The sequence below is a fragment of the Acomys minous genome (genome assembly GCF_964271855.1).
Source record: "Acomys minous genome assembly, chromosome: 13".
Lineage (NCBI taxonomy): Eukaryota > Metazoa > Chordata > Mammalia > Rodentia > Muridae > Acomys > Acomys minous.
Genome location: NC_140495.1, coordinates 53,805,117 through 53,832,142, shown reverse-complemented (window position 1 = coordinate 53,832,142; position 27,026 = coordinate 53,805,117). Strand labels below are relative to the sequence as shown.

General features: G+C 42.7%; 1 protein-coding gene across 2 annotated transcripts in view; it reads left to right on the top strand.

Moving 5' to 3' along the window:
- The window catches only part of SLC9A4 (solute carrier family 9 member A4), a 46,319-nt gene extending 19,698 nt beyond the window's left edge, over positions 1–26,621 (top strand). For both annotated transcript variants that reach the window (XM_084754422.1, XM_084754421.1), the window contains 9 exons: positions 459–676; positions 4,584–4,786; positions 5,347–5,433; positions 6,785–6,855; positions 8,547–8,708; positions 15,792–15,888; positions 20,568–20,699; positions 21,639–21,726; positions 25,143–26,621. In XM_084754422.1, the coding sequence (XP_084610548.1) occupies positions 459–676; positions 4,584–4,786; positions 5,347–5,433; positions 6,785–6,855; positions 8,547–8,708; positions 15,792–15,888; positions 20,568–20,699; positions 21,639–21,726; positions 25,143–25,498 (1,414 nt within the window). In that variant the 3' untranslated portion in view covers positions 25,499–26,621. The remainder of the gene's footprint in view (positions 1–458; positions 677–4,583; positions 4,787–5,346; positions 5,434–6,784; positions 6,856–8,546; positions 8,709–15,791; positions 15,889–20,567; positions 20,700–21,638; positions 21,727–25,142) is intronic.
- Positions 26,622–27,026: the final 405 nt, after the last annotated feature.

Sequence of the window (27,026 nt, the reverse complement as noted above, 5' to 3'; positions counted from 1 at the left end):
ATGTATGGAATGACAACACTCAGAAGACAGAGGCAGGATTTTTTTTTTTAATTAAAAAAGAAAGCATGTTGGATGTTCTATCCTTTGAACTGACCTATATTTAATCGGGTTTAAGACAGAGTCAAATAACCCCTAGGCAGAGTTAGGGCTGGAAAAGTTTTCAGTGAGAGAAAAGAGGTCCAGACACATCTTTAAATGACGTGTGTGTGTGTGTGTGTGTGTGTGTGTGTGTGTGTGTGTGTGTGTTATGAAAACCATGCTACACCCACATTTACTTTTTCTTATACCTGGTTGAAGAGGAAGGCAGCGAATCTGTGGTCCACAGCCAGAAAGGGGAACAGACAAGAGGCTGATTCTAGGTAGAGATGGACTTCCTGCATACACAGCCTTGCTGTTGGCAGGTAACCTTTGTGGTGTGGCAAATGCTGTTTCCCTCTGGACCTCTGCTCCTTTTGTAGGATCACGGCGTGTGCAGTGACAATGAAAAAGTACGTGGAAGAGAACGTGTCTCAGACATCCTACACGACCATCAAGTACTTCATGAAGATGCTGAGCAGCGTCAGCGAGACCTTGATCTTCATCTTCATGGGCGTGTCTACCATTGGGAAGAACCATGAGTGGAACTGGGCTTTCGTCTGCTTCACCCTTCTCTTCTGCCAGATCTGGAGAGCCATCAGTAAGAGATGCCAGGGCCCCAACACACTGCCTGCCTCCCAACCTGAGTCTCTTTTTCTCTCACTTGAACCAGAAGTGGGTAGCTGTTGCTAACTGCTTTTCCCGCATGAAGGGGAGTCAACACTTCCTTGCTGACCAGAAACTTTCTGTTGGCTTCTTCAGTAGCTCAAAGCCTCTGGCTAAAGTTGTCCTCAGAAGCAAGGCTGAATAACAGGGTGTTTTGTGCTTCGTTGAAAGAAAACACTTTCACATGTACATATTGAAATACAACCCAGTAAATATATCTGTTGCTCCGCTTCCTTGGCGGCTTGCAGCCTCTTGCATGTCAGCGCAGATATAGATTATAAACTGTGGGCATTTACACTTCTGATCCAGGATCAGTGAGATCTCACTAACCGTATTCTGTATAAGACAAACACTGTCGGGAAACAGTCCCACAAGCAGTGCAGCTGGCCTAAGGGATGAATGGGTGCTGAGCACAAAGCCAGCAAAGGGCCGAGGAGTGAACCACTGTTTTTAAAGTGCTCGTTCTTGGGGACTGGGGAGGTTGTTTAGTCAGTAAAGGCTGGGCTACACTAGAATTAGGGCCTGGGTTCAGGTTCCCAAAACACTCAACAACAACAACAACAACAACAACAACAACAACAACAACAGACCAAAAAACACCACCACCACCACCACCACCACCATCAACAACAACAAAACCCACAGGAACTACTCACTCCTGCAGCAGTGGGTGTGGGGCAGAAGGATTCCTGGAGCTTATGGTCGCCCATCCAGCCAATCAGTGAGTTTCAGTTTTAGCAAGAGCCTCTACCTCTAAAATAAGGTAGATAAGAGTGTAAAGAAGAAAGTGACGTCTGGACTCTGTATACACACTCACAAACACACACACAGTCACTTACACACAGTCACTCACACATAGTTACACACACACACTCACTCGTGCACACTCACACAGACAGTCACACACACATGTAGTCACACACACTCATTCACACACATACACACACTCACACACACACACAGTCACTCACCCACACACACATACACCCACACAAAAACACACAACCACACACACAGAAAATGACATAAGCACGCACAAGAGACTTGTGTGTGTATTGGCATACATGTATAAACACAGAGAAAGGGTGAGCACCCTTAATTATGATATTAATTAGTAAAGGTAGTAATAATCTAAATAATCAGACTTCTGGAAAATTCTTCCCATTATAAGGAATGAATAATTTCTAATGGCTGCCATACACTTCTTTTTCAGGAGCTAAAAAAGAACATTAGCATGAGCTACAATATATAGGTTTCCTTTGTGTTAGATAAATATGTATTATTCTACAAGGAACAGAGGCTGAGAGACAAACAAATATTTACCTCACACAAGAAGTCCCCACCAATGGCAAGGCTGTATGTATAGGAACCTATCTCTAAGTATATATATATATATATATATATATATATATATATATATATATATATATATATATATATACACATACATACATACATACATACACATAACATATACTATTAGAGACTGGATCTTATTATGTAGCTCTGGCTAGCTTGAACCTCACAATATAGATCTGGTTGGCTCCAAACTCAATGAAATCCACCCATTGGTATGTGCTGAGTTCTGGGGTTAAAGAAAGGTATGTACTGCCATACCCAGTAGAAAGTTAAAATGTGTGTGTGTGTGTGTGTGTGTGTGTGTGTGTGTGTATGTGTGTGTGTATGTGTGTGTGTGTGTGGTGTGTGTGCTTCTTTTAGAAACTATATTTTAAATGACTCTGGCCAATTGTTTTTAGCCAAATTTTAATATATCAATTAAAGTTAATTTTTGGTAGATTTGGGAATGCATAAAAGAATGGCAAGAGGGACTGGGACGACTCAGATCTTTAGGGAATTGTTCACTCTTCCAGAGGACCTGGGTTGGAGTCCCAGCACCCATGTGCTGGCTCACAGTCATTGGTAACTCCAGTTCCAGGGAATTCAATGCTCCATAAGCACTGTGCACATGCATTGCACATTCATACATACATACATGGAGGCAACCCACCAAGACACATAAAATAAATACTAATTTAAAAAATCATGACAATATAGAAATAGAAGATAGGAATAAGAGTAGCTAAACATATGCCCATCCTTAGTGGAAAAATATAAAGCTGTTGTGATAGAAACTTAAAATCCCACAGTAAAATTTGTTGTGACCTCTGCTCACTATTTAGAGCTGGGCAGTCACCTATCTATTTATTTAAAGTTTTGTTCTTCAACCTAAAAATAACAGTTTTGTATTTAAAAAAATACCAATCTCTTTCTGCTTTGGTATTCTGCGGATCTATAGGGAATGACACTGATGTCAAGAGAAGTGAGAATAGAGAGATTCAGCCCAGTGAACAGGACAGATATGTCTGCATGGGGGGAGGGGGAGATTCTGTTACCATAGCGACCACCCAGCCCTGCACCACAGTTCTATAAACTGAGAGAATTGCTGAACTGAGGCTGGGAGAGTGACCATCTTGGGCAGGTCACCATGGCTCCCAGAGCCACTCCAATGCATCTCTCATCAGAGCTAAGGACTAGGAAGGCTAATGCATATAGGGCACTGTTTTTTGTGACTTATGAGAACAGTGTTTAACTCTTTGTCTACCGACTTCAGTGAGTGCACTTGGTTTTCTGCATCTGTGATTTCAACCAACCACAGATCAATGACATTGAAGAAACACACATCTGCATTGCACATCTGCAGACTTTATTTCTTGTTGTCATTTCCCGAATAATATAGCAGAGCAACCATATTATAAGTCACCTAGACAGAACTTCCGGTATCCAAGAGAGTGTGCACAGGCCATACCCAAGGGTGTCATGCCACAGAGGGGAGCTGGGCACTTATAATGATGACATCTGTGAGAAACTGGGGGCTGATTATGCTCTTGTTGTCTCTAAGATCTGATGATACAGACTGATGTAGAACCTTGCCCCATGTCACATGACTAACATGCGAAGAGAAGCTCAGATAGACCCACCAACAAAACCCAGAAATTGTCTTGTCTCTTATAGTCTAATATTCCCAGTATGGAGCTATGCTTTGGTGAGTTATGGCTGTGGGCAGCATGGGGTCATAAAGAGATAAAGTTCTGAGATGTCCATTCAGAGCTCTAGCAGAGGAGGAACCTTTCTCACCAAGAGCCAGTTTGTCAGCCGTGGCTTTCTCTGGGGGACACACGGCCACGGGGAATCCACGTGGTGAAAAGCACTACACTGCTTTGCGCATGCTCCCCTGCCTTCCAGCCTCCATTTATTTGTCCACTCAGTGACAGTAAGACATATCCGGTCCCCATCCTTGAACCCCAAGCCCTTGCAAACTTTCTGTTTGTTTACATGACCCTCACGCACTAAGCCAGCCACCAGGGACCGGCTCTTCATGTACAGTCCGCAGTCACTGAGGGATTCAAACTACAGACTTCCGGGAGGTATCCCCTGAGAACATGAGATAAGAGGATTTTATTCCGTGGGAGTCTTTTCCTTAACTGATTTTTGAAAAGCACCACAAGTGTTGTGGATATGGATTAGAAATATACGCCTTATGGGTTTTTTTAAAATGAAGATTTTTTGTTACTTTAAACACACACATTCGTGTGCACACATGGACATGCACATTCACATGCACAGACACACACACACACACACACACACACACACACACACACACATTTGGTCTGAGAAAAGCTCTAACTAGAAGGCGCAAAATAACACAGAATTACACAGCCTTGAGAGAGGGTCTGTTTGAGATGCGTGGCCTTCGGTGTGATGGGATCAGGCCGCCTCGCTCAGTGTCTGCGTCTCGACCACTCTGGCCCTGCTGCTAATATTTATCTCCCCCTTTCCAGGCGTATTTACTCTCTTCTATGTCAGTAACCAGTTTCGGACTTTTCCCTTCTCCATCAAGGACCAGTTCATAATATTCTACAGCGGTGTGAGAGGAGCCGGAAGCTTTTCACTTGCGTTTCTGCTTCCTCTGTCCCTTTTTCCTAGGAAGAAATTATTTGTTACTGCTACTTTAGTAGTTACATACTTTACTGTATTTTTTCAGGTTGGTAGATTTCTTTCATATTTAAAATAAGTACCTACTTTAACAGCTATATATTAAATCTGTAGGGTGTAAATAAAGATGTTGTATCTGATTTTTAAGATTCTGGTTAATCATCTAAATAGATCTAAAACACTGGGAGGCCACGTTCATGGTAAAGATTTGGTTTCTAAAATATGTTGCCTTTGAGTCAATACAGCATATTAATGAAAATATTCCCAAGTGAGGAGTGAACCATTGTTCTGCGTATCATGGAAGATGAGACGGCAGCTGATACTTTATAACATGAGGTTTTCTTTTAGCTGAACTTAGATCTTAATGAGCTAATGAAGATTTATTTTAAGAAGCCAGGATACTGTACTGAAATAGATTACAATAGCTATTTTTCTGGATTATGTAGAAGAATTAAGAATTAAAGTAAGTTTGGTGCATTTAATCCCACAGAGACTAGAAACAAATGTATGCAAATTGGGCATTTTATAGTTTTGATGATAAAATGTTTTCCCTATAGTAACAATGAGAACCCCAGAAAAAAACACTTTATTTTGTTATTTATGATCCAGGGAATCACAATTGGCCCACTGGTCAGGTACCTGGATGTCAGAAAGACCAATAAAAAAGAATCCATCAATGAAGAGCTTCACATCCGTGTAAGTTAACTTTGTCCTTTCTGATGAATAAATACGTCGTTTCCCAGGTAGCACTTTCAATGCCCATCTAGGGGCCCAGAGACTGTGTTCATGTCGGGAGACTCACAGCGCCAATAAAAGGGATGGTACATGTTTACTATTACTGCTACTGCAGCGACAGAGGATTAACACAATCATGGTGTCTATCCCAGAGTTCTGGGAGCAGGAAAAGGGTCCCTCCCACTAGTGGTGCCTCAGTGCCGAGTTCCCTTCTGAAGTTTCTAAGGAAGACACTATTTCTGCCTCTTTCAGCCTCTATGGGTCTTCTATATGGTTGTGGTCTGAGGGTGAAAACTAGGGTCCTGCACATGGCGGCCAAATACTGTGCCACTGAACTACGTCCCCAGCTGGCTGACTGGGATTTTTCACTAGAGAGTCCTCAGCTATCTCTGCTCTCAGGGCCTTCAGCTGATCAAATCCAGTCACTCAGATTATCCAAGATCGTCCTCCTTACCTAAAGCAACTGATGGTGAGCTGCACTCACATCCGAAGAACACTGTCACAGCAAACTACCAATTAGCCAGTATAAACCTGAATAACTTTTATTTGAATTATTTATAGATCAATTTATAAGCATTTTAAGATTATGTCTTCTCTAAAAGTCTTATAAATCATCATGAAAAAGAACCCAAATGTAGTATAATTGACTTGTGTGTTGAACTGTAAATTCCTGGACTAAAGTATTGAATTTTAAAAATAAAGACGACGATCTAATATTGGTTTATTAGTGTGAAAATTGGGTACTTACTCATGTGCTTCCATCAAATCTTGTTATAATGTTCACACATTACCTATCTGGTGTGAAGAAATGTGTGTGTGTGTGTGTGTGTGTGTGTGTGTGTGTGTGTGTGTGTGTACATGCATATATATATTAATGCATTTGAAGAATTATATTTTGGGAACTTTGTAAATCAGACGTGTGTTTTTTTCACAACAAAAATCAGAGTAATAGCTAATCATTATACTTTGCCTCCATATCATTTCAGTAATAAGAGATCTTCCTAGAAAAGTATTATTCAAAACAAGTGCCTGGTACCTTGTTATTGTATTTGATGAAAATTACCAAGAAGCCTCTCTGCAGAATCTTTTAATAACAAAGGGAAGTTAAATTACTATGAAAAGCATGACATATTCTAGTGTGACTAGAGTACTAGGGAAGAGGTTATGATTCAGTACATTAAAGCCTTCCTTAGTCTTTAAAGCTTATAGTTGTTGGTGTGTGTGTGTGTGTGTGTGTGTGTGTGTGTGTGTGTGTGTGTCTTTCAGAGCTCATTTTAGCTAGCGTTTCATCTTCTCATGTTTGGTTTGGCAGCTCATGGATCACTTGAAGGCTGGGATTGAAGATGTGTGTGGCCATTGGAGCCACTACCAAGTGAGAGACAAGTAAGTAGGTTAGGGTTTTGTCACCCAACAATGGCTCCTCAAGGCTGTCTCCTTGATGGATAGGGGCCGGGAAGAGGAAAGACCCAGGGGTTGTCTATGTAAGAAACAGCTGAAGTGAGAGCTATCGGAACAGAGCTGTAGTGGTGGGACAGGCTGGTTTGATAAGGAACAGCACAAGCAGTGAGTGAAAAGTAGAGAGTCATACTTAAGTGTGAAACAAAGGCAACCCCCCTTCCTGAAACAAAAGTAGCTCACTCATGCTGTGAAGATATTCATAAAGTTGTGAAGGGTGGTAGTGACTCAGTAAGAGGCTGGCGAGACCCTAGCTGGAGACCACTAAGAGTAATTCATATGCAGTGATTTGTCTGCGATGCCCACAGCCTTCTTGCTCACCACACCCGCATTTCTTTTCATCTCAAGGAGGAGAAATGTGGCTGGGACCCAAACGGTATGTCATCAGCAAGTAGTTAGCTGCATAGTGGGCATGTGTACGGTGATGCCAAAGATGTGAAGAGGAAACAGACTGGACGCAGGCCTCGGAACTCCCTGTGTTATGGAGCTGAGCAGGAAATGGAAGAGCAGATAAAGCCAGGGAGAAATGAGCAGAGAGGATGGTAGGGAAGTAGGGGAGAGGAGACACAGGTGGCCAACACCCACAGGGCAATGGCAGCAAAGAGTTGACAAGTACAACATCAAGATGGACTTAGCAAGAGAAATGTCAAACACATTGTGAAGACAGATTTGGAGGAGGGGCTGGTTACAGAGGGCTGAGGAGAAATCACAGCATCTCATGGCAAAGGGCAGGTCAGGGTGTGACCTACTTGAGAAAAAAACAACAACAGGTGTATCTAAGCCAAAAAGCTGGCAGAAGGAGGGAGGTCACCCTGCCATACACAGAGAGTACTTAACTGGTGGGGTCTGTCTACCTCACAGTCCAGGGAAACAAACACTAGCTAATAAGCCAACATTCCAGGAAGTTATGTTACCCCACAAAAACAAAACAAAACAAAACAAAACAAAACAAAGCAGCCAAACAACTACTCTCTGAGTGTGAAATAACTGGATGCACTGCAAACTGTGACTCCAGACGGGCTCTTAAGGAACTGCTGCACATGTACAGCTTACGCTAATGGGTTGACCAGAAGTTCACTAAAATAGTCATCTGCCATTAGAGTCTGGCCTATCTAGAGTCTCTGTTATTCAGACTATTGTGATGCTTGGTGGGGGATGGCAGGGGACTCAAAAATCACCTGAAGCACAATAGGGTAAAACTACTCTAGCTGGCAGCCAGATTAAAGGTACTGGGTACTGGCTGAATAGAGCAATGTTACTGTAAGTGTGGCTGCTGCTGTTAGGAGCTCCTAGAATACAATGCTTCTTCAAAGCCTCAGTACCTCAATTCTTTTCTTAGAGCTGGGGCTGAGTGAGGCTAGGCCACGCTGGCCCCTCTTCAGCACACTTCCTACCGTGACTGCACTTTGTCTTTCTTTAGGTTTAGTTGCTTTCATTGTATGCAGGCAACTAGAACCATTTTCTTAAAAAGAAAGCCGTAAATGATTTGATTTTTTAAAATGTGTTTAAATGTAATGGCACTGCCTTGATATTTTTCAGAGTGGAGTTCAGTTGTAGTTTGTTTAAAGAATAAGCTATAGTTCCACAATAGACACAAAGATGTTGCTTTTAATGTTTAGGTTCAAGAAGTTTGACCATAGATATTTACGGAAGATTCTCATCCGGAAGAACCTGCCCAAATCAAGCATCGTTTCTTTGTATAAGAAGCTGGAGATGAAGCAGGCCATCGAGATGGTGGAAACTGGGGTATCCACCTGTGCAACATTCCCCTCACAGGAGCAGTGAGTTCTATCTGCTTTTGCATCTAGAATTTTACTTGAAAATTTCAGGGCTCCTCGCGGCTCCATTTGAAAGAAGTAGCAGAAGGGAGTGGGCAGAAAGATAGATGGGACCGTTAGCATTCTGGACTGTAACAAATGGTTGAGCTAGTCAGTTTAAAAGGGGGAAAGGTTTATTTTGGCTCATGGTACGGGGATGGGGTGGGTTCAGTAAATACTGGTTGGGGCTTTGGGGAATGTGTTGAGGTGGCATATTATGGTCACCATTATGGCAAAGCCACTTGCCTCACGGAGGAAGAGCTGGATGTGTCCTTATGTCTCACACAACAGCAAGCACTCAAGGCCTGAAGGCCTCCCACTGGATACCATATCGTAAAGGTCCCTCATCTCCCATTAGTGCCATGGCTGCAAACCAAACACTTATGACATGGGCTTTGTCTCTGAGGAAGGAAATATAAAATAAGATTGTCTAAATCTTCACAGTTTGTGTTGGCTTCAAGCCTGACATGTTTTGCCAGTTTTGTAGTTTTTAGCAGAGTTGTGTTTGTTAAGTTATTTGATATTCTTCATAAGGATGTGGAATGGTGGGGTATTTTATAACATGGCCGTCCCTTAGTTTGTGATTAGAAACTTCCTTCTGTTCCCTCTACTTTTGTGTTTTGTGAAAACTTTATTTTTCTTCCTAACTTCCATGGGGAGAGGTATTAGCTCTCTGGAGTACCAACTTGAATTTGAGGGATAAATCAAACCTCCTATGTTAGTACATTGAAATATCTGATGCAGATAAAAGGGCAGGAAAGTTAGTTTGGGCTTAGAGTTCTGGGGGTTCAAGTCTAAGGTCAAGCCTTTGAGTCTTTGATAACAACAGATGGGTATTACTGCAGTGAGGGTATAAATCCTTAATTAAGGAGAGAAAGGAAGGATTGAAGCGAGTATGAAGGTCACACTTCCAGTGACCTAAAAGCCTCTCTCCAGGGCACACCACGTAAAGGCCCACAGGCACCTCCCAATACTACCACCCTGGAGACCAAGTTTTTCCACATGGACCCTTGAGAAAGACTTCACCTAAACAGGAAAGAGATGAGATGGTGTAAGAGGTGTGGCAGCCTTTAAACCACAGCAGGGAGAAGCCAAGATGGTGTAAGGTGCAGTAACTTATGGCTCTTTAAAGCTGAAGAAGTGACGGCAACAGAGAGAGTCACGTGACACTGTAAGATCTGTCGTGAATCCACGAGGCAGGCTTAGACCGGGACCCAGTGCTGGCTGGCTGGTTTCCAGGTGAAAAGAAGATGATGAGGAACTGATGTGGAGGCAGGCACAGGCAGAGACTTTATTTGGTGTGTGTCTTCCACCATCTGCTAACCAATGGTCCCCAGAGCTGGGTGGATATTTTTAAAATCTGTTCTAATTCTCTGACATTTCACAAACGCTCCCTCAGTATTTCCGGATTTAACTTCCAAAGATGTCCAGCTTTCTCTAAGCAGTGGCTTATGGGTTACAAACATTGATCACAGAATACATTTAGGGAAGTGGCACACCAGCCCCTCAGTCTGTCCTGTCATCTTCTTCAGCTAATGACACTTGATCACGAGCTTCAATTACATCCTCACATCTGGGAAGTGAGTTGAGAACAGAGCTACGAATAGGTACCAATAAGAGTGTCACAAACTGCCTGAGTGTTATTTCACAGGTGACACCTTCCCATCTCACCTGCTAATGAATCAGAAACACCAGTGTCTTCTTACATGACCCGGGACAGATGTAAACAAGTGTCCCCACAGGCTCCCCAGTTGAAACAGAGACCTTGTGGGCCTATTTATCTGTAGGATTGTTTTGTGGTGGCTTGTTTGCTTGTTTTTGTGCTGCTGCCCATTATGTAACTAAAAGGAGACGCCTGATGCTAAAATGGGAATGTGCTACCAAATATTTACTGGCAATGCTGTCCAGAGCCACAGTGGAGCCAGGAGTGACTGGAAAACCCAGGAATGCTGATTCTGTTTCCATTCAATATGTTGCTATTTTATGTATCACCAAAGCCCACCGCCCCCCCCCACTTACTTTTGAGCCATGTTTCTGGCTGCCCGACCCCAGACATGGACAAGAGATGCCACTAACAGAAGAGATCACACAGTGCAGCATAGCAAAGAATAGAAATCAATGTGACCATAGGAGCAGTGTGTCTCACGTGACCTCCAGCTCTGTGCCCTACTCATCAAAGGATGAACTGTACTCAATGCAGAGGCAGAGGAAGACTGGACAGTTCCAGACAGTCCAAGCCATCAGAGACGTCCTCGGTCAGTTTGCTTCCTGCTTATGTGAGCACTCAGTCTAGGAATGTAAGGGTGCTTATGTCTTATCTCAGACTAGAATCTCGTCTCTGTTTCAGTCTATTGGACTAAAACGTATTCTGAACTTCTGTATAACATCACAATGTATTAGCCATAAGCAACTGTTTCAGTTCTGACCACAAGGCAGTATTTAAACCAGTTTTGTTTGGCACTGTTCCCTCCTCACTTGGAGTCAATTATCTCTTCAGCCTCTGACTTTAGATTCCTGAGAGTCTTACAGGTAAGAGCTTTTCCACCTCACAAAGCCCAGTCAAGTAAGTGAACTAGAAAGAGGACAGTTTTTGTTAAAGTTGATGGTTAACACAGTTTCAGTATTTAACTTGCGTTTATTTGATCTCACTAGAAATCTGTAGGACACCAAGAAAAAAGGAATTCCTCTCCTAAGATCAAAGTAGCCAATTTCTAAAACAAAACAAAACAAACAAAGTGCAAGCCAAACCTTCATACAATAATAGGAAAGAGAACTGTATACTCAGCCGCCTTTTAGTATTCCACATGAGATGACAACAGCCGATGCAGGTATAATTTTGCATTATGACTTTAAGCAAATGACATACAACAGTTTAAGTCCTAAGTTCTGGGACCTTCAGGAGAAGCCTGCTGCAGCTTGGAGGCACTTGGTTCTGTGGAATTCCGTTGCTTTCGTCATGGCATAATATTTCATGAAAGTGTTTATTTGAATTCCCAAACTGTCCTATGGGAGAGGTGGAATATTCACTTCTATTGTTATTTCACATAAAGAGCTGTATATCTCACACAGGGCTGGCAAACTGGTAGAGATTATAAAATAACAGTGACTCAAAGTGCCAACTGCTGAAGCTTCTGGGCTTGCATGGCGGCTCAGTGGGGAAGGCTGCTTGCTGGCAAGCCTGGCAACTTGAGTTTGAGCCTCTGGACTCATGAGGTAAAAGGAGACAGCTCACTATTACAAATTGTCTCCTGACCTTTAATGTGTGCTTTGTGCACCAACACATGTATCCACACATACACAATAGATAGATAATACAGTTTCCTTTTCACAATTTGATTAGGGGTGCAGATGTAGTTCAGTTGTTATACTTCCTCCCTAATGTGCATGAGGCCCTGAGTTTGATTCCCAGCACCACATAAACTGGGTGTGATGCTATAGCCTGTAACCCCAGCACTTGGAAAGCGGAGGCAGGAAATGCGGAAGCTCAAAGCCATCCTGAGCTACACGAAACGTTATCTCAAATATATAGATTACTTTTATAGAGATGAATATGTGTTAACATAGCCATAAGCTTATTGGGTAGCTAGCTATAACTTTATAACCTCAAATTATTTTATTTCTAAATTCTCAAGAGCTTGAGCATGTTGTGTCCTTTTTCTTTTTAAATTATGTGTGTGTGAGTGTCTGTGTGTGGGCAGTGCCCATGGAGACCAGTGGAGTGATCCCCTTGGAGCAGATGTGAGTGATGGGGGCTTAATTCAGGTCTCCTGAAAAAGTAGTATTGTCTCCAAAACCCTGTTTGTTGACTTTTTAATAATTAGATAAAATCATTGTAGATTTAGAACTCTTTAGTCAATGTCACATTGATGGCATTAAGTTCTCATATCAGCATTCTGACAGGCAACTATGCCATGTAAGTTGCTGATGTAAATCCCATGATCAAATATTGTGTACAATGTAAGACACACTTCAGTCATGAAGCGGCCTTTGAAAATTATGCAAGACAGCCATGGAGACAGAATAACCGGTGAGGAACCATGCATACAGCCATGCAGAATAACTGATGAAGAGCCCTGCATGCAGCCACACGGACAGAGTAACTGATGAAGAGCCCTGCGTGCAGCCATGCAGACAGAGTAACTGATGAGGAATCCTGCATGCAGCCATGCAGACAAAGTAACTGGTGAGGAACTCTGCATCAATTCATTCAGACAGAGAAACTGATAAAAAGCCATGCATGCAGCCATGCAGATAGAGAAACTGATGAGGAACCATGCATGCAGCCATGCGGACAGAGTAACTGGTGAGGAACCAGGCATGAGTCCATTCAGACAGAGAAACTGATAAAAAGCCATGCATGCAGCCATGCAGATAGAGAAACTGATGAGGAACCATGCATGCAGCCATGCGGACAGAGTAATCGATGAGGGACCCTGCATGCAGCCATGCAGAGTGACTGGTGAGGAATACTACCTGCAGTTGGGAAGGACTGCCAGTCATCCCTCCTGCTCTAATCATACTTCATGGCTGGCCTATTGGGAGTTGTGTTCTTCTCAGTGAATTGGGGCAGTGGTGGAGCTTTGGACGTTCTTACTGTTGTGTGAATGTAATGTTGTTAGGTTTCATAGTTAAGTTAAAGTCTATTTACATTATATAGCATCTCATGAAAGGAATAAAGGAAGGAAGAAGGAAGGGAAAAAGTCTTGAGAAATGTGAATCTTGTATTCAGATGCTCTTGGATTTAGATTTTCTTGCTTTATATCAGCAACAGAGATCCCCTTTACCTACAAAAAATTAATGTTCCAGGGAAGAAATCTTTGATCATAAAGATCCCAGTAACGCTGTTGTCTATGTGTTGTGTGTTTCTTGCACCTGTGATGTGAGTATTCCAGGGACAGCTGTGTTCATGAAATGACATTAAGACAATGCCAGGCATCACCTGGTTCGAGTTAACCAGCACTTTTGTATAATTGTAGCTGCCACTTCTGGGTGTGAGTCAGGAAGGGGTGCAGCTTTGAGTGTCCCATCTTACTCACTTTGTCCAGCAACCCAGACAACTTTAATTAAGCCTGATACTTCCTGGAGTGGTCAATTAGAAACTGGGGAAAATGCCAAAGCAGATCTACTGCTGTATCAAGTTTCACCTGCCATTTCCTTTATCAGTGTTTTTTTTCTATTTGTTTTATATGAATGTAGAACATAGACATATTTGACTAGCTGGTGTTTCTGTTTAGTAATCCATTACACACACACACACACACACACACACACACACACACACACACACACACACCCATAATGATGGAATGTATTCAGATTGTGTGAGCAGGTCTACCTAAGTCAGAATAAATTTTACTTGGGGGGCATTTATACAGTTACACTTATATAGTTTAGATCACCAAGGATGGTACCCAAGTTTCAGTCATTCTTCAGATAGCAATTGTTAAATAAAGCTCTTGCGTACCGTGATACCCCATATAAAAGCACTTTATATTATCAATTGCTCACTACATCCAAACCTCCTTATTATTAAATGGCTCCAAGGTTTAGGGAAAGAACTTAAATTAGCCTGGATTGAAATTAATGATTTATCCTTTGTCTAATCATCCTGACCACATGGGGAGGAGATATTGAAGGCATCGGTGCCTTTATACTTCGCAGAGAGGAGCAGAGACGAGTAAAGAAAACCCCACATGGGCTGCAGCAGGGTCTTAGGAAGGTGGCTATGTAAAACGAGGATTCAACTTCCATTCTTTTTTTAAAAAGATGCCTATGTTCTAGAATGAATGTATATTTCCAGTGTAATAAAAAGGTTTTCTCGATTACTGATAGTAGATTGTAATCAAATACAGCTGCCATTTGAGGTTTTTTTTCATAACTATGTCTTAGATTTGAAATTCCAGAGGACAATTGGGCATTGACTGCTAATCTGGCCCTGTTGCTATGTTTTAAAGTCTCAGAATGCCCAGTACCTCAGCTGGGTTGACCTTCATGGCACAAATAGTTTAATTCTATTTGTAAAATGTGATTCCTCTTTCTTAACTACTCCTTAACCAAAAAAGTGGCCCCGTCCTGGTTTTGTCACTGTTGCTGTGTTAAAAAAAAAATACCCTGATACAAAGCAGTGTAGGCAGAAGTTGTTTGTTTAGCTCACAATTCTGGATGACAAGCCATCAGTCAATCGAAGTCAAGGCAGAAACGTGGAACAATTAGGCACGTGGCAGTCAAGTTAGCTGAGAGAGAAGGAACGCATCGTATACTCAGTGCTCAGCAGCTACCTCAGTCTCCTCTTACATAGTCCGGGGCCCTGGACTAGGGAATGGTGCTGGCACGTTAGGTCTCGGTCCTCATATATCAGTAAGGGCAGTCATGACAACCTTCCACAGACCTGTCTACAGTCAGCCTGACCTAGGCCACCCTTCACTAGCACTCTCTTCTCAAGTGATTCTAGGTCAGTTCAAGCTAGCTGTCCCCGGACCCCCACCTGCACAATCCCCCAGGAAACTTTATTCATGTAAACCCATAGCCCAGCACACTGGTGAGGCTCAAAATGCAGTGCTGTGGACACTGTTGGTCTCTGAGCTGTTTGTTGTCTGTGCACATGAAACTGAGCACAGAACTAGCAAAAACAAAAACAAACAAACAAACAACAAAAAACACACAAAACACCCGAACCTCTGATTAAGTGTTTTTACTACTATTAAATTTAACAGTAGAAGATTGGGATCACATTTTATAGCATCTTTTCACAATAGTTGATTTTTATTGTATTTCATAGGTTGTTTGGTGCTCATGGCCTTAAATCCTCTTTTAAAATGCACTACAGCAATAAACATCTGGAGACTGCAATGGAGCAATATTTTTAAATCTTTCGGCCAAAACATTTGCTTAGATTTAATTGATTTGCTAAAACGACAGGAATGATTATGCACAAATATGATCCTGGGATTTACAAATTTATCCAGGACAGGGCAAGGCCCATTGTTTCTTCATGGCACTTCTTGCCCAGACCGAAAAATAATGGTTTTTCTCCAATGTTGTTTCCAGGCCTGAGAGGGCACAGGGCATCAAGCGGCTTTCCCCGGAAGATGTGGAGTCCATGCGGGACATTCTGACAAGGAACATGTACCAAGTTCGACAAAGAGTACGTGTGGCCCTCTGCACTTCCCCCTGCCTTGCTCTGCCCTGCCTTGTTCTGCCCTTACGCCTTCAGGAGCCTGGTCTTGTTCACACTGTCTCTCTAAAGTAGCCTTTTTTGCTGGGTTTGAAAAACAGAAAGCTAATTGTCAGCTGCTAAGTTGGCACCAGTGGCCTAAGTGTAAATGCAAACCCAATTGCTGGCTCTAGGGGTCAGGCTACCCCAGCCCTGCAGCCAAAGCTTTCAGAACCCACACTTTCCCTGTTCTCAAGGGAAGACCTGCAGCCATCCTCCTGTAGTTTAAGAAGAAGATGGCACCAAGATTCTGATGGTCATCCAGCTGTCCAGTGAGGTTGACTGTGCTGAAAGTTGGCAAACAGCACTTATTGGGTCAGAATCGTGATGCTATGATATCAAAAGCTGGACTGTATAGAAACACTGGCATCTTGGTGCTGTGGTCTGGAATTGGTGTGGACTCATTAGCCTTGAGCAGAGGATCTTTCAGAGACTCTGCGTTATTGACAGTTAATTCATTTTCATCCCTGCAGAAACCTTTTCAAGTTGATGACTCATTTGTCCATCCGATTTCTTGGCTATGATTAAGCATGACTCTTAGGAGGGTTTTAAGTTTTTGGAAATGCCATAGATAATGGTTTTGATGGGACTAAGAAACCAGATAAGTTGTTCATTTCCAACCAAAAGATGTTGGGGCTAGCAGCTTGGTGATCAGATTTATTCACGGTTATAAGAGTTGTCTGCTGAGCACCTATTCAGTGTTCTTTCTAAAACTCCATACTTACACAGCCCACGAAGGTCAGTGGACTCTGCAGTTGTGTGTCAGGAAGGCTCATGCCTAAGGAGCTTGTATCATAAGAGGCTGAAGGGTACAGGTTAGCTCTGTGACAGTGCTCTTAGGGTAAATTCCATGGCTTTCAGACCATTCCAAGTGAAACTGAACAAGCAAGACTATCACATTTCCCCGTCACTAAGTAGATAAGAACTTCCTGGTATGAAGAATAGCTCGCTCAGTGAGAGTCAGGCTCACAGAGTACCAGGTACCCAGTGTTTTCTCATCTTAATGATACAGGGAAGGAGGTTGAAGTTCTGAAATGGTCCATTGTCCACGTTCTTTTTCAGTCTTCAGATGCAGAGGAAAGACAGATGTGTGGTTATGTTTTGGTCACCTCAGCACAGACTAGAGGCATCTGGAGAGCAGAGACCTTGGTTGATTAATGATTGATGTGGAAGAGACAGATAGCCACTTTCTTCTTTTGTCTGGTTTTCAGAATTCTCTCTTCTAAGCTATACAGCATCTGCTTTCCTTGTTTTTCCAAATTTGAGTACATTGGCCATTTCCAAATTAAGGGGTTAATTGCTAAGGATCAAGTGGAATCATACTGGGACAGGATTAGTGAACAGGGCATAGGATAGGCTGCAGGTAACTTTTTGCCTCCACCTTTCATCTTTGAAACAGAACTCACCAATCCCCTTCCCTATTATTCTAGATTGATTAAACACTACTGATGAAAAGCAACGAGGGAGGAACGGGTTTATTTGACATACTCTTCCTAATCACAGTCCTTCATCATTGAGGAATGTCAGAATGGTCCGATGTCAGGCAGGAGGAGAGGCAGGCACTATGGAGGAGTGACCTTCCTAGCTTCTTACACCACCCAGGGCTATCCATTCAAGGATGACATGGCCCACTGTGGGGTGGCCCTCCCACATCAACCATTAACCAAGGAAGTGTCCTGAAACACTTTATTGCAGACAACATCATGAAGGAAGACCCTCAATTACATTTTCCTTTTCCCAGATGTCTCTAATTTGTGTCAAGTTGGCAAAACAAAACAAATAAACCAACAACCAAATAAACAAGCAAAACCCCTAACAACACTACCTATAGCATTTCTACGTTTATGAAAGTCATCTACTCTTTCAAAGGAAAATCTCCTAGAATTGCTGCCCTCAACAACTGAATATGCACTGCTTACAATGGACAGTGTATAGTGTGAGGGAGTGACACAGAGAGTGTGTAGAAGCCACCTATTGTCCACATGTCTGGGTAGTAGGTGCAGGATGTATGACTGAATGCATTTATCACTGTGCACATTTTAGAATAGTCTGTTTTGGGGCTTAGCAGTCACTTATGGGCAGGGCCAGGCAGAATGTAGGGTCTGATTCTGGAATTCTGGACCACCCTAAGGTACCTACTGTTGATATGAGATTGCGCTGGTCCCACTCAGACTCTGAGCACATCTTCCTCTTAGTACGTCCACGAGTCATGGGTCAGGGAGGTGAAGGAGTAACTGCCAGAGATTCTCAGTGGCATGACTGCAGATAAAACTCCCCACAACACAGTACGATGGAGACAGAGAGGCACATGCCAAACATATCAAAGATCTAACCTTGGTCCAGGCTCTAAGGCAGGTGGTCCTCAACCTTCCTAATGACACCACCCTTTAAAACAGTTCCTCATCTCTAGGGACCCTCAACCATAAAATGATTCTCATTGCTACTTCGTAACTGTAATTTTTCTAAGATGACGAGTCATGATGTAAATATCTGATATGCAGGATATCTGATGTATGACCTCTGAGAAAGGGTCATTTGTCTCCTAGAAGGGTCACGGCCCACAGGTTGAGAATCACTGCTTAAACAGGAGAGGTCAGAGATGGCAGACAAGGCCCTGTTAGTCTCAAAATTTCCACACACCTTCAGAGGTGTGTGTAGAAGCTTCTGGGCTCTCTGTGGATGCCAAATCAACATGGACAATAGTTCCACAGGCAAAATAGAAGACCAGATGTCTAATCGTGAAAGAACAGCATCCTAAGGTGGCATGTAGGGATAGATTAATAAACAGATTAAATGTATTTATGTTAGATTCAACTTTAAGGAAGATAGACAAAAAAACCTTACTTAAAGCTGTATTTACAGGTTTTTTTCCCCCCATATTATCAGAGCACTGGATTCATAGGTGGCTAAGGAGCTGCTGGGGGTGGGGGATGGGCAGAGTCAGTGTGGCTTCCTCACTCTTCTTGTGGCCTGAAGAGCCTCTTCTTGTTTTTAGGAAGATTGATTTCATTAGTAGATAAGGAAAACCACACATCTGTAACCTGGATACATATTCCGTAGAACGGAGTAAACTGAAATCAAATGCAACACACAAGGTCACGGTTGTCGTAGCTCTCTGTTGGAAACGCCCTCTTTGCTCAGGCTGGAAACTAACTATCTCACCTACGTACTAGAAAACCTAATTGGCTTGTTGTTGTTGTTGTTGTTGCTCTTGTTGTTTTCTTTGTTTGATAAGAAGTAGGAGAATGGAAGTATGTATTTCTGTTTTCACTTTTTAATCCCTGGGCATCATCACATGGTTCCTGAGAGGGCATTTCCCTAGCTGACACCTGGCTGGAAGATCGGGTCCCCACTCCTGGCACGTGGTCCACGGTCTCTCCTTGCTTATGCTCGCTGTCTTTGAATGCTGTGTTCACTCATCTAATAGCAAGCTCACTGCCGTCTTTTCCTGGGGCCCCTCCTCCCTTCCCTTTAAGTTGGTAGCATTTGCTGCCTTAGTTCTCCTGCCCTGTCTGTCTGCATTTATCCCAGGTAGAACCCACTTAAGGCTGCAGGCTCACCTCAGTGCAGGAAGCCTGCCCCATCCACGCCTAAGTACCCCACTCTGCTTGTCGGATGGTTCTAATGCTATGTCTCCCCTGAATGTACAAACCAAAGTGCTTATCTGTTGAATCTACAATTATTCATTTTTAATGTCATGCTTGCTGTAGCACCTAATAGAATATCCAGGGTTTTTTGTTTGTTTGCTTGCTTTTATTGAATTGGTTATCCTTTTAAAGAAGCCGTGAACCAGTAAGGATGATGCAGGCAGCAGTGGCTGCTTAGCCAACAGAGCTTTGTGTTTATCAACACAAGCAATGTATCAACTTCCAACTCTAGGGAAGCAGAAATTCACCGATGGACTTCCAGTGAGCATCAGTGGGGACCTAAAGCTCCACTTGATTAAATATATGTTTACGGATAGATACTGGCTCATGGTCCATGAGAGCTTTCCACTGGTTTGAGTTCAAAGCAAGAAAGAAAAGTAATTTAAAACCCAGTTTATCCAGTTGGTCAAGATGTTCTTCCTTGTTGCATTTCTTCATCTATGACTGTATTCACTGGGAAGCTCTCCCTCCCCCTCTGTCTCCCCTCCTTCCTCCTCCCTCTTTCTCCCCCCACCTCTCTGCTTCTGTGTGTGTGTGTGTGTGTGTGTGTGTGTGTGTGTGTGTGTGTGTGTGTGTGTGTGTTGAGGGCAATGTCTTTAATTGAAAAGCAGAAAGTTTGTGGAAATTCCAAAATTAGTTTTAATGTTTTTTCTTACCCATTAAATCTGAAGGCCTAGCACATAAAAATGCACTCAAGAAAAGAGTGTGTGTGCAGGGCAGCCATAGTCTGTGGGTGCCTTGTGTGTGTTTGGGGGCAATGGTTGCTTCACCAGCCACAGCCACAGCCACAGCCAGACCTGAGAGCTGTGGCCATCTTCCCATACCTTGAGGTTTACTCAGTCATGAGAAAGCCAAGCTGAGCCTAAGCTCTGTGTCTAGCTACTGCAGCAGTTTCTAGGCGCTGCTGGGGTTGGAGGTGACACTGGAATTTTTTACCCATCTATTACTATGCTCTCCCCACAGACCGTGTCCTACAACAAATACAACCTCAAAGCCCAAACAAGTGAGAAGCAGGCCAAGGAGATTCTGATCCGGCGCCAGAACACTTTGAGGGAGAGCCTGAGGAAAGGCCGGAGTCTGCCCTGGGGAAAGCCGGTATCTGGGGAGCTGTAATCAAATAACTGGGTCTGTCCTTGCAGGAGAGCCTCATCAGCTGAGGGCAAATCACTCTTAATACTTAATTCTTACTCAAACCTCACTTGCTACCAGAGAGATGTAAAAGCCATCTTTTAGGATGTAGAGGGTGACATACAAAAGCAGCCCCGCCCCCACCTCCATCAGGGACTCTGGGGCCTCGGGCATCTGTGAAGGAAGCATGATGGTGAGATGCTTTCCACTGTAGATCAGTGACTTCACGTGAGCTGAGTCTACACCCAGAGCCCACAGTGGCCAAGTGCTGAACATTCCAGGACTCCTCTCAGAACCTCTTCCAGGAGTATGTGCTTTTGCCTACAATCCCAAGCCTCCTTCCCCTCACCAGCGATCACCAGACACTGTAGTGGTGGAGCTGTACTGTGCTCATCACACAGGGACTCCTGGAGGGGCGCTGCATCTAAAACAGTTGATCCTGAGTGGGGCTGTGAGAGTAACTCTGGAAGGCTGACAAGGGTGCTTTCAACATCAGAGACAGAGACAGAGACAGAGACAGACAGACAGAGACAGACAGACAGAGACGGGGGGGAGGAGGGGTGGGAAGAGAGAGAGAGAGAGAGAGAGAGAGAGAGACAGAGAGAGAGACAGAGAGAGAGACAGAGAGAGAGAGAGAGAGACAGACACACAGACACACAGACAGACACACAGAGACAGAGACCCAGACAGACAGATGAGAGAAGAGAGACTGAGACAGGCAGAATGAATACATGTTGAGATGAGGTCCTAAGTGTTTTGCTTCCTTTAGACAAAGAATTAAATGCCAGTGACCCAGTGACCTCAGGGAACCGCCCAGCACGGGGTTGCATCCTTCCCTTTATTGTCTGTATGCCAATTGAAACCGCAGAAGCTTATTCGTCTCTTGTTTCTGCTTGTTACCCACAGGCAGGCACCAAGAACTTTCGCTACCTCTCGTTCCCCTATGGCAATCCTCAGTCAGCAGGGAGAGAGACAAGGGCAGCTGAGTTCACAGGTAACCCAAGCTTGGCTGCTGCGTTTCCTTCTGAGCAGGCGCAGATGCTGAGTATCTACAGCCAAGAGGAATAATTAGGACTATTCTATAGATACTTGAATGAGAACAAATGATAATGGCATCCTTTATAAATAAACACCAGAATTTTATTTATGGGCATAGAAATTCAGATTTATGATAATTTTGCCATATGCTATTATTCTATTTTAATTAATTGCAGGCATTTGAGTGCAGGTCTCATAATCTCCCTGTCATACTCTCTTACTAATGCCTTAAAAATACATATGTAATACGTGTGCAGTATAAATATGAGCTTAACTGTTATTGCCAAGATTTAGTTCCTCAATGGTTTCCATCTAACCCAAGTGAGATTCCCAGGCATTGAAAATGCTCATTATTCAAATACAACCCAATTTACTGTGTTTTAAGTATGTATCAAACTGATTTCTATTAGAAAAGAGTAACACAGCATAATCATATGTCATGCTACTTATTTGATTTTATAATTATTTAAACCTTTAAAAAAATCACTTTGAGCATTCAAATAAACTAAAGGCATAGGACCTTAAACAATTTGTTAAAGGCAATATAAGTAATTATTTCTTGAAATAAGGGGTTTGGGAGTTTTGTTTGTTTGTTTTTGTTGTTGTTAAAACAGGCTTCATGTAAAACACCAGTTCATCACTGAAGAGAAAGTGCATGAAGGGAGTTGAGCAGACTCTGTGAGGACTGGGATGCGGTTACCATGGGACAGTTTGGCTAGCATCCTTCTGCAGGTCTCTCTATGCTATCTGATCTCACAGGGCCAAAGTCCTCTATAAAGAACCATGTGACCACAGCACCACCCTATACACAAAATCAAACTTTAATGATTATTTCTTCCCCAACCCCCAAATTTTCTAGTTCATCTGACAGTGTCCTAGAGAAGACAGATTTCTCATCTCAACAGATAGGAATTTAGTTTTTTAATGATAAAATACTAGTAGTCAATTGCATAGAGAAAATCAGCTTATTTATATTTCAACCCATCTTGTGCCTTTCCCTTGTCTATAGATTGTCAGATATATCATTAAGATTGCTTGCTATGGCTGTGTGCCCTCCCACAGCATCTTCTGTAAAATGAAATGCCAGCTTTATACTAAATTCCTTCCTTCTGAAGAGGGCTTTCAACTAGTAACTTTGTTTCATTAATCTTGCCGTGTGTTCCTGATGACACGTTAGTAATTAGTATCATTTGATAGTATGAAGGAGTTTCACAAACAAAAAATAGGAAGAGAGACAAAAGCACGGGACATGGAAAATATTAGGTTTGAAATGTCTTTCTTGTTCTAACAACTCAAGACTAATCTTCCAGTTATGTGAATAGGGAACAGGAAAGTGCCACAGCTGTCTTCTGGAATAATCCCCAGTATTGCAGGATTCTGACATGGGGTGACAGAAGAGCAGGTTCTTGGGTAAGGGATGTACAGATGTAAAAAGGCCTTATTGCAAACAGCCAAAGGGTCTCTCTAAATATAAAATCTTGCAAAGTTGGCTTTATTCCAGAATTGTATTCATGTATTCACCAGATTTAATTCTAAGCTTTTCTTGTTATAATATTTTACCATCTCTACAAATCCCACGTACTATATTTTGATAATATTTCCCCCCACTCTTCTCCTTAACTCCTTACAGACCCCTGGCTGCTTATCACCATCTACCCATGACATGTCATAGCATTACTGATGACATCATACAGTAGCAGTCTATGACAATACTGAGCAGGCACATGGGTAAGGAAACAAGGCAGGGAGCTGTCCTATGTACTAACAACCTGCTTCAGAAAGCAGTAGCCAGCTGAGAACAGTCCTCCTAAATACCGTCCAAATTCGTTACCCTGAATAATTAAGGCTCAACAGACGTTTATTGTGGGGGAGAACTATATGAAGAACATACAGGAAGGAAGAAACACACACCGATCTCTTCATTGTTGTTGCCTCTGTGAAGGGATAGTATTGCTGCCTTTCATCTGTGTTACAGTTGCCTACAAATGAGTACACACGTGAACAGGAACCATAAGGCTTTTAGACCAGGCTAATAGCCAACTAGGTATGCAAAAAAATGCTAGTCTTGGGTGTCATTGGTGAGGGACATGAAGGAAGATTTGACACTGGGGTCCTGGGAAGGACAAGGACTCTCCAAAATTTCAGCTTCTCATGATTGGAATAAGATTTTAATCTCTGTGACTCTTCCTTCCTTCCTTTCTTCTTCTTCCTCTTCTTCTTCCTCCTTCTTCTTCTCCTTCCTTCCTTTCTTCTTCCTTCCTTCCCTCTTCTTTCTTTCTTTCTTTCTTTCTTTCTTTCTTTCTTTCTTTCTTTCTTATGTGTCTACTTAGATGCAGAAGACAGCTGTACATATCACATGTATGCTGCTAACCACTCATATGATGCCCTGTTCTGAGTTAATTTCCAGGCTTCTGTCCATTCTAACTTCTCAACCATCTCACCCATTCCCAAGTATAGTTCAATGGCAGCATGAGTTTGTCACCATCCATCTACCAAGAGCTTTTTGCATATTTACTAGTTCCATGGGTTTAAAGCTGCCTTGCACATACAAGGGATTTTAAAATGATGATCCCCACAATTGTAATACAAAATGAACCCCAAAGACAAAGGAGCCTTTGGAGAGTATGCAGGTCTCTAAAACCACCATGGAATTCACAGACATTCTATCCGTCACAGAGGCAGGCATTGTAGTTACTTCCCCATGAGGTCATGTTCTCGGCCTTATCATGTCATCAGTTACCACCGCCGTCTGCTCATCATCTACACCATTGACAAGGAGCAGCTGTCACAGCCTGGGGTCTCCTTTGGCTCCATGCCCCTCCCATGTCTGTTTCTCCAATATTACATTCCCAAGTCAGAGCAGTGAAAGTTGGATGTAAAGCTTTAGGCAGCTACTGAGTAAGCATCAAACTGGGAGCCAAGCATGTGGCGCTCACCTGAAATCTCTCTTTGGAATCTAGCACAAGAGGGTTGCTGTAAGTCCAAGGCCATCCTATGCAACAGGATGAGACCTTGTCTCAACGAAAGGGTAGCAGAGTGAAGATCAACCACTTTGACAGAAACTTTAGTATAGCATTTGCCTTGTAGAAGCCAAACATTTTTGTAGTGAATGTTTTATGCTATTCTTAGTTCATAACTGTGAAAAGATACTGGGCTCCTCATCTGGAGAAGACTGGATAAATGCACAAGTGTCCATGCAACTCTGCTTATTTCTAACACCATACTTACAGCTCTGCCCTCCCAGTCAGCTGGGGTTGTGATGTTGAAAGGGGAAGTCAGGAGCTGCAGTCTAGAGCGTTCTTGCCATCTGGGCATGAAGTCTTCACTCTGATCTCAAGTGTTCTTTCCACTCTTGTCATGATGTCTTCTTAGATGATGATGGTATTGATCCAGGATTCCGGCCCTTGATGTTCAGTGCACATTCTCGAGCAGGGTCCCTTCCGGAAAAGCGACCGAACCAGGCAATGATCCCGATGAAGAGGCTACACAGAGGAGAGAAGGCGCTTAGCTTCAGCTACCGAAGCAACAGCAGCTGGGAGGAACATGTTGGGTGGCGCGGGATGGATGCCATCCGGCCCAAGCCGCTGTTCTATGCTGTAGATGAGGAATATGAATCTGGAGAGCAGACGGAGGAGGAGACCTCAGCAAGTGGATCCAGATGGGCACCTGAGCACAGACACAGCAGAGAGCACTACAAATCCCACAGTCCTTTGCTCCACAGAAAATAGTTTTCCATTCTCAGATGGCTTGTGTGTCGTTCCAGAGTTCCTCTTCCTATTTCATAAAATGAAAATTCTCATAGTTGAGAACAGAGTTATTGAGTTTGCATTTTTTAAAACTTCTGGACACCTATCCATAAAAACAGGATGACTTTTCACAGTGAACTTGAAGGCTGAACCACACTCTTGTCTTGTGCCTTTGTAGACAAATTTCCTATGTGCCACAGAACCTCACTCCTCCTCAGAATAAGCAGTCATCTCTAAGGCTTACAGGAGTCCATCTGGCTCCTCTGGTTTTTTCCCAGACATCAAGAGAGGTGCTGGGATTTGTATATATGCAATAATGGAAGCCATAAGAAAAATCTCACTGCTGAAAAAAGAACCAAAGAACAAAGAATTACCCATTTAGAATTCATAGAAACTTTCTATTATAACCATCTGATTTATGTCACATGCCCAGAACTACACGTGATTGGTCAGTAATCCCTATCAGCTCTATGTGTATGCAACTTATAATCAATTAGAAATGACAGGGGTCTTTGAAGTCATTTGGCTCGGCCCCTTGTGTTTTCAGACCAAGACACCTTGACAAAGGACTCATGGCTTGATGGCCACCTTGAAAATTGAAATCATTTGGCACTGATTTTTTTAAAATGAATTCCTCTATTTTCAAATACATAATAATATACCTCAATAGAGAGGTAAAACTTGTTGCAACATTGTTATATTTAATTAGTGACATTGATAGATGTGATCTACAGTATAGGGGTTAATCTGAACAATTAATTTATATGCTATTTTTGTAACTGGAGGGTTAATTTAAAATAAATTTTAGAAACATAAGAATCTGAGTGTAATAGCAATGATATGAATAATAGTATTTATCTGCTGTGTATTTGCAGTTTGCGAAGTTTTGCTTTGGAGTTTAATAACTGTTCTTCAGTTGAGTTTTCAATTGTGATCATTCCAAACCTGACTTTGAACTTCACATGCTTGCCAGTTTTACCACCACTCTTTATCTCTCTTCCTCCTTTCTTATGCTTTCTCTCCCTTCTGTCTGGGCAGTTATAAGTGAATAAACATCTCTGAAATGTTACCTACTGTGCCAGATAGCTAGATCTAGGATAATCAATTCAATAAATACATTTTTGCCATTACCGCTCTATTTACCTTCACCATGACCATTTGATTTAATCAAGTACATGTTTAGAGGCACCCCAAATGCTCCCTTTTGCTAAGGACCCCCTTGACTCTCTTAAGCTCTAGGGGGGCCGTTTGCTCCTTCAGGTCGGCCAGGGGGACGTCTCTTGTCCTATGGACACATGTGATTAGTTCTGTGGCCCAAAAGACAAGGAAGGATAGTTTGATCGCTTACTTTTTGTCCGTTTATCAGTTCTGACTGTCCCCTCATTCTCTTCCTTTTTACTGTGCTTGTGTGTTTCACCAATTTTCCTTTCATTTGTTGCCATGTGTCTTCTACATGGAAGAATATGCATAAATGTCTAACAGAAGACAACATTTTTGAGCTGGAAGGGGT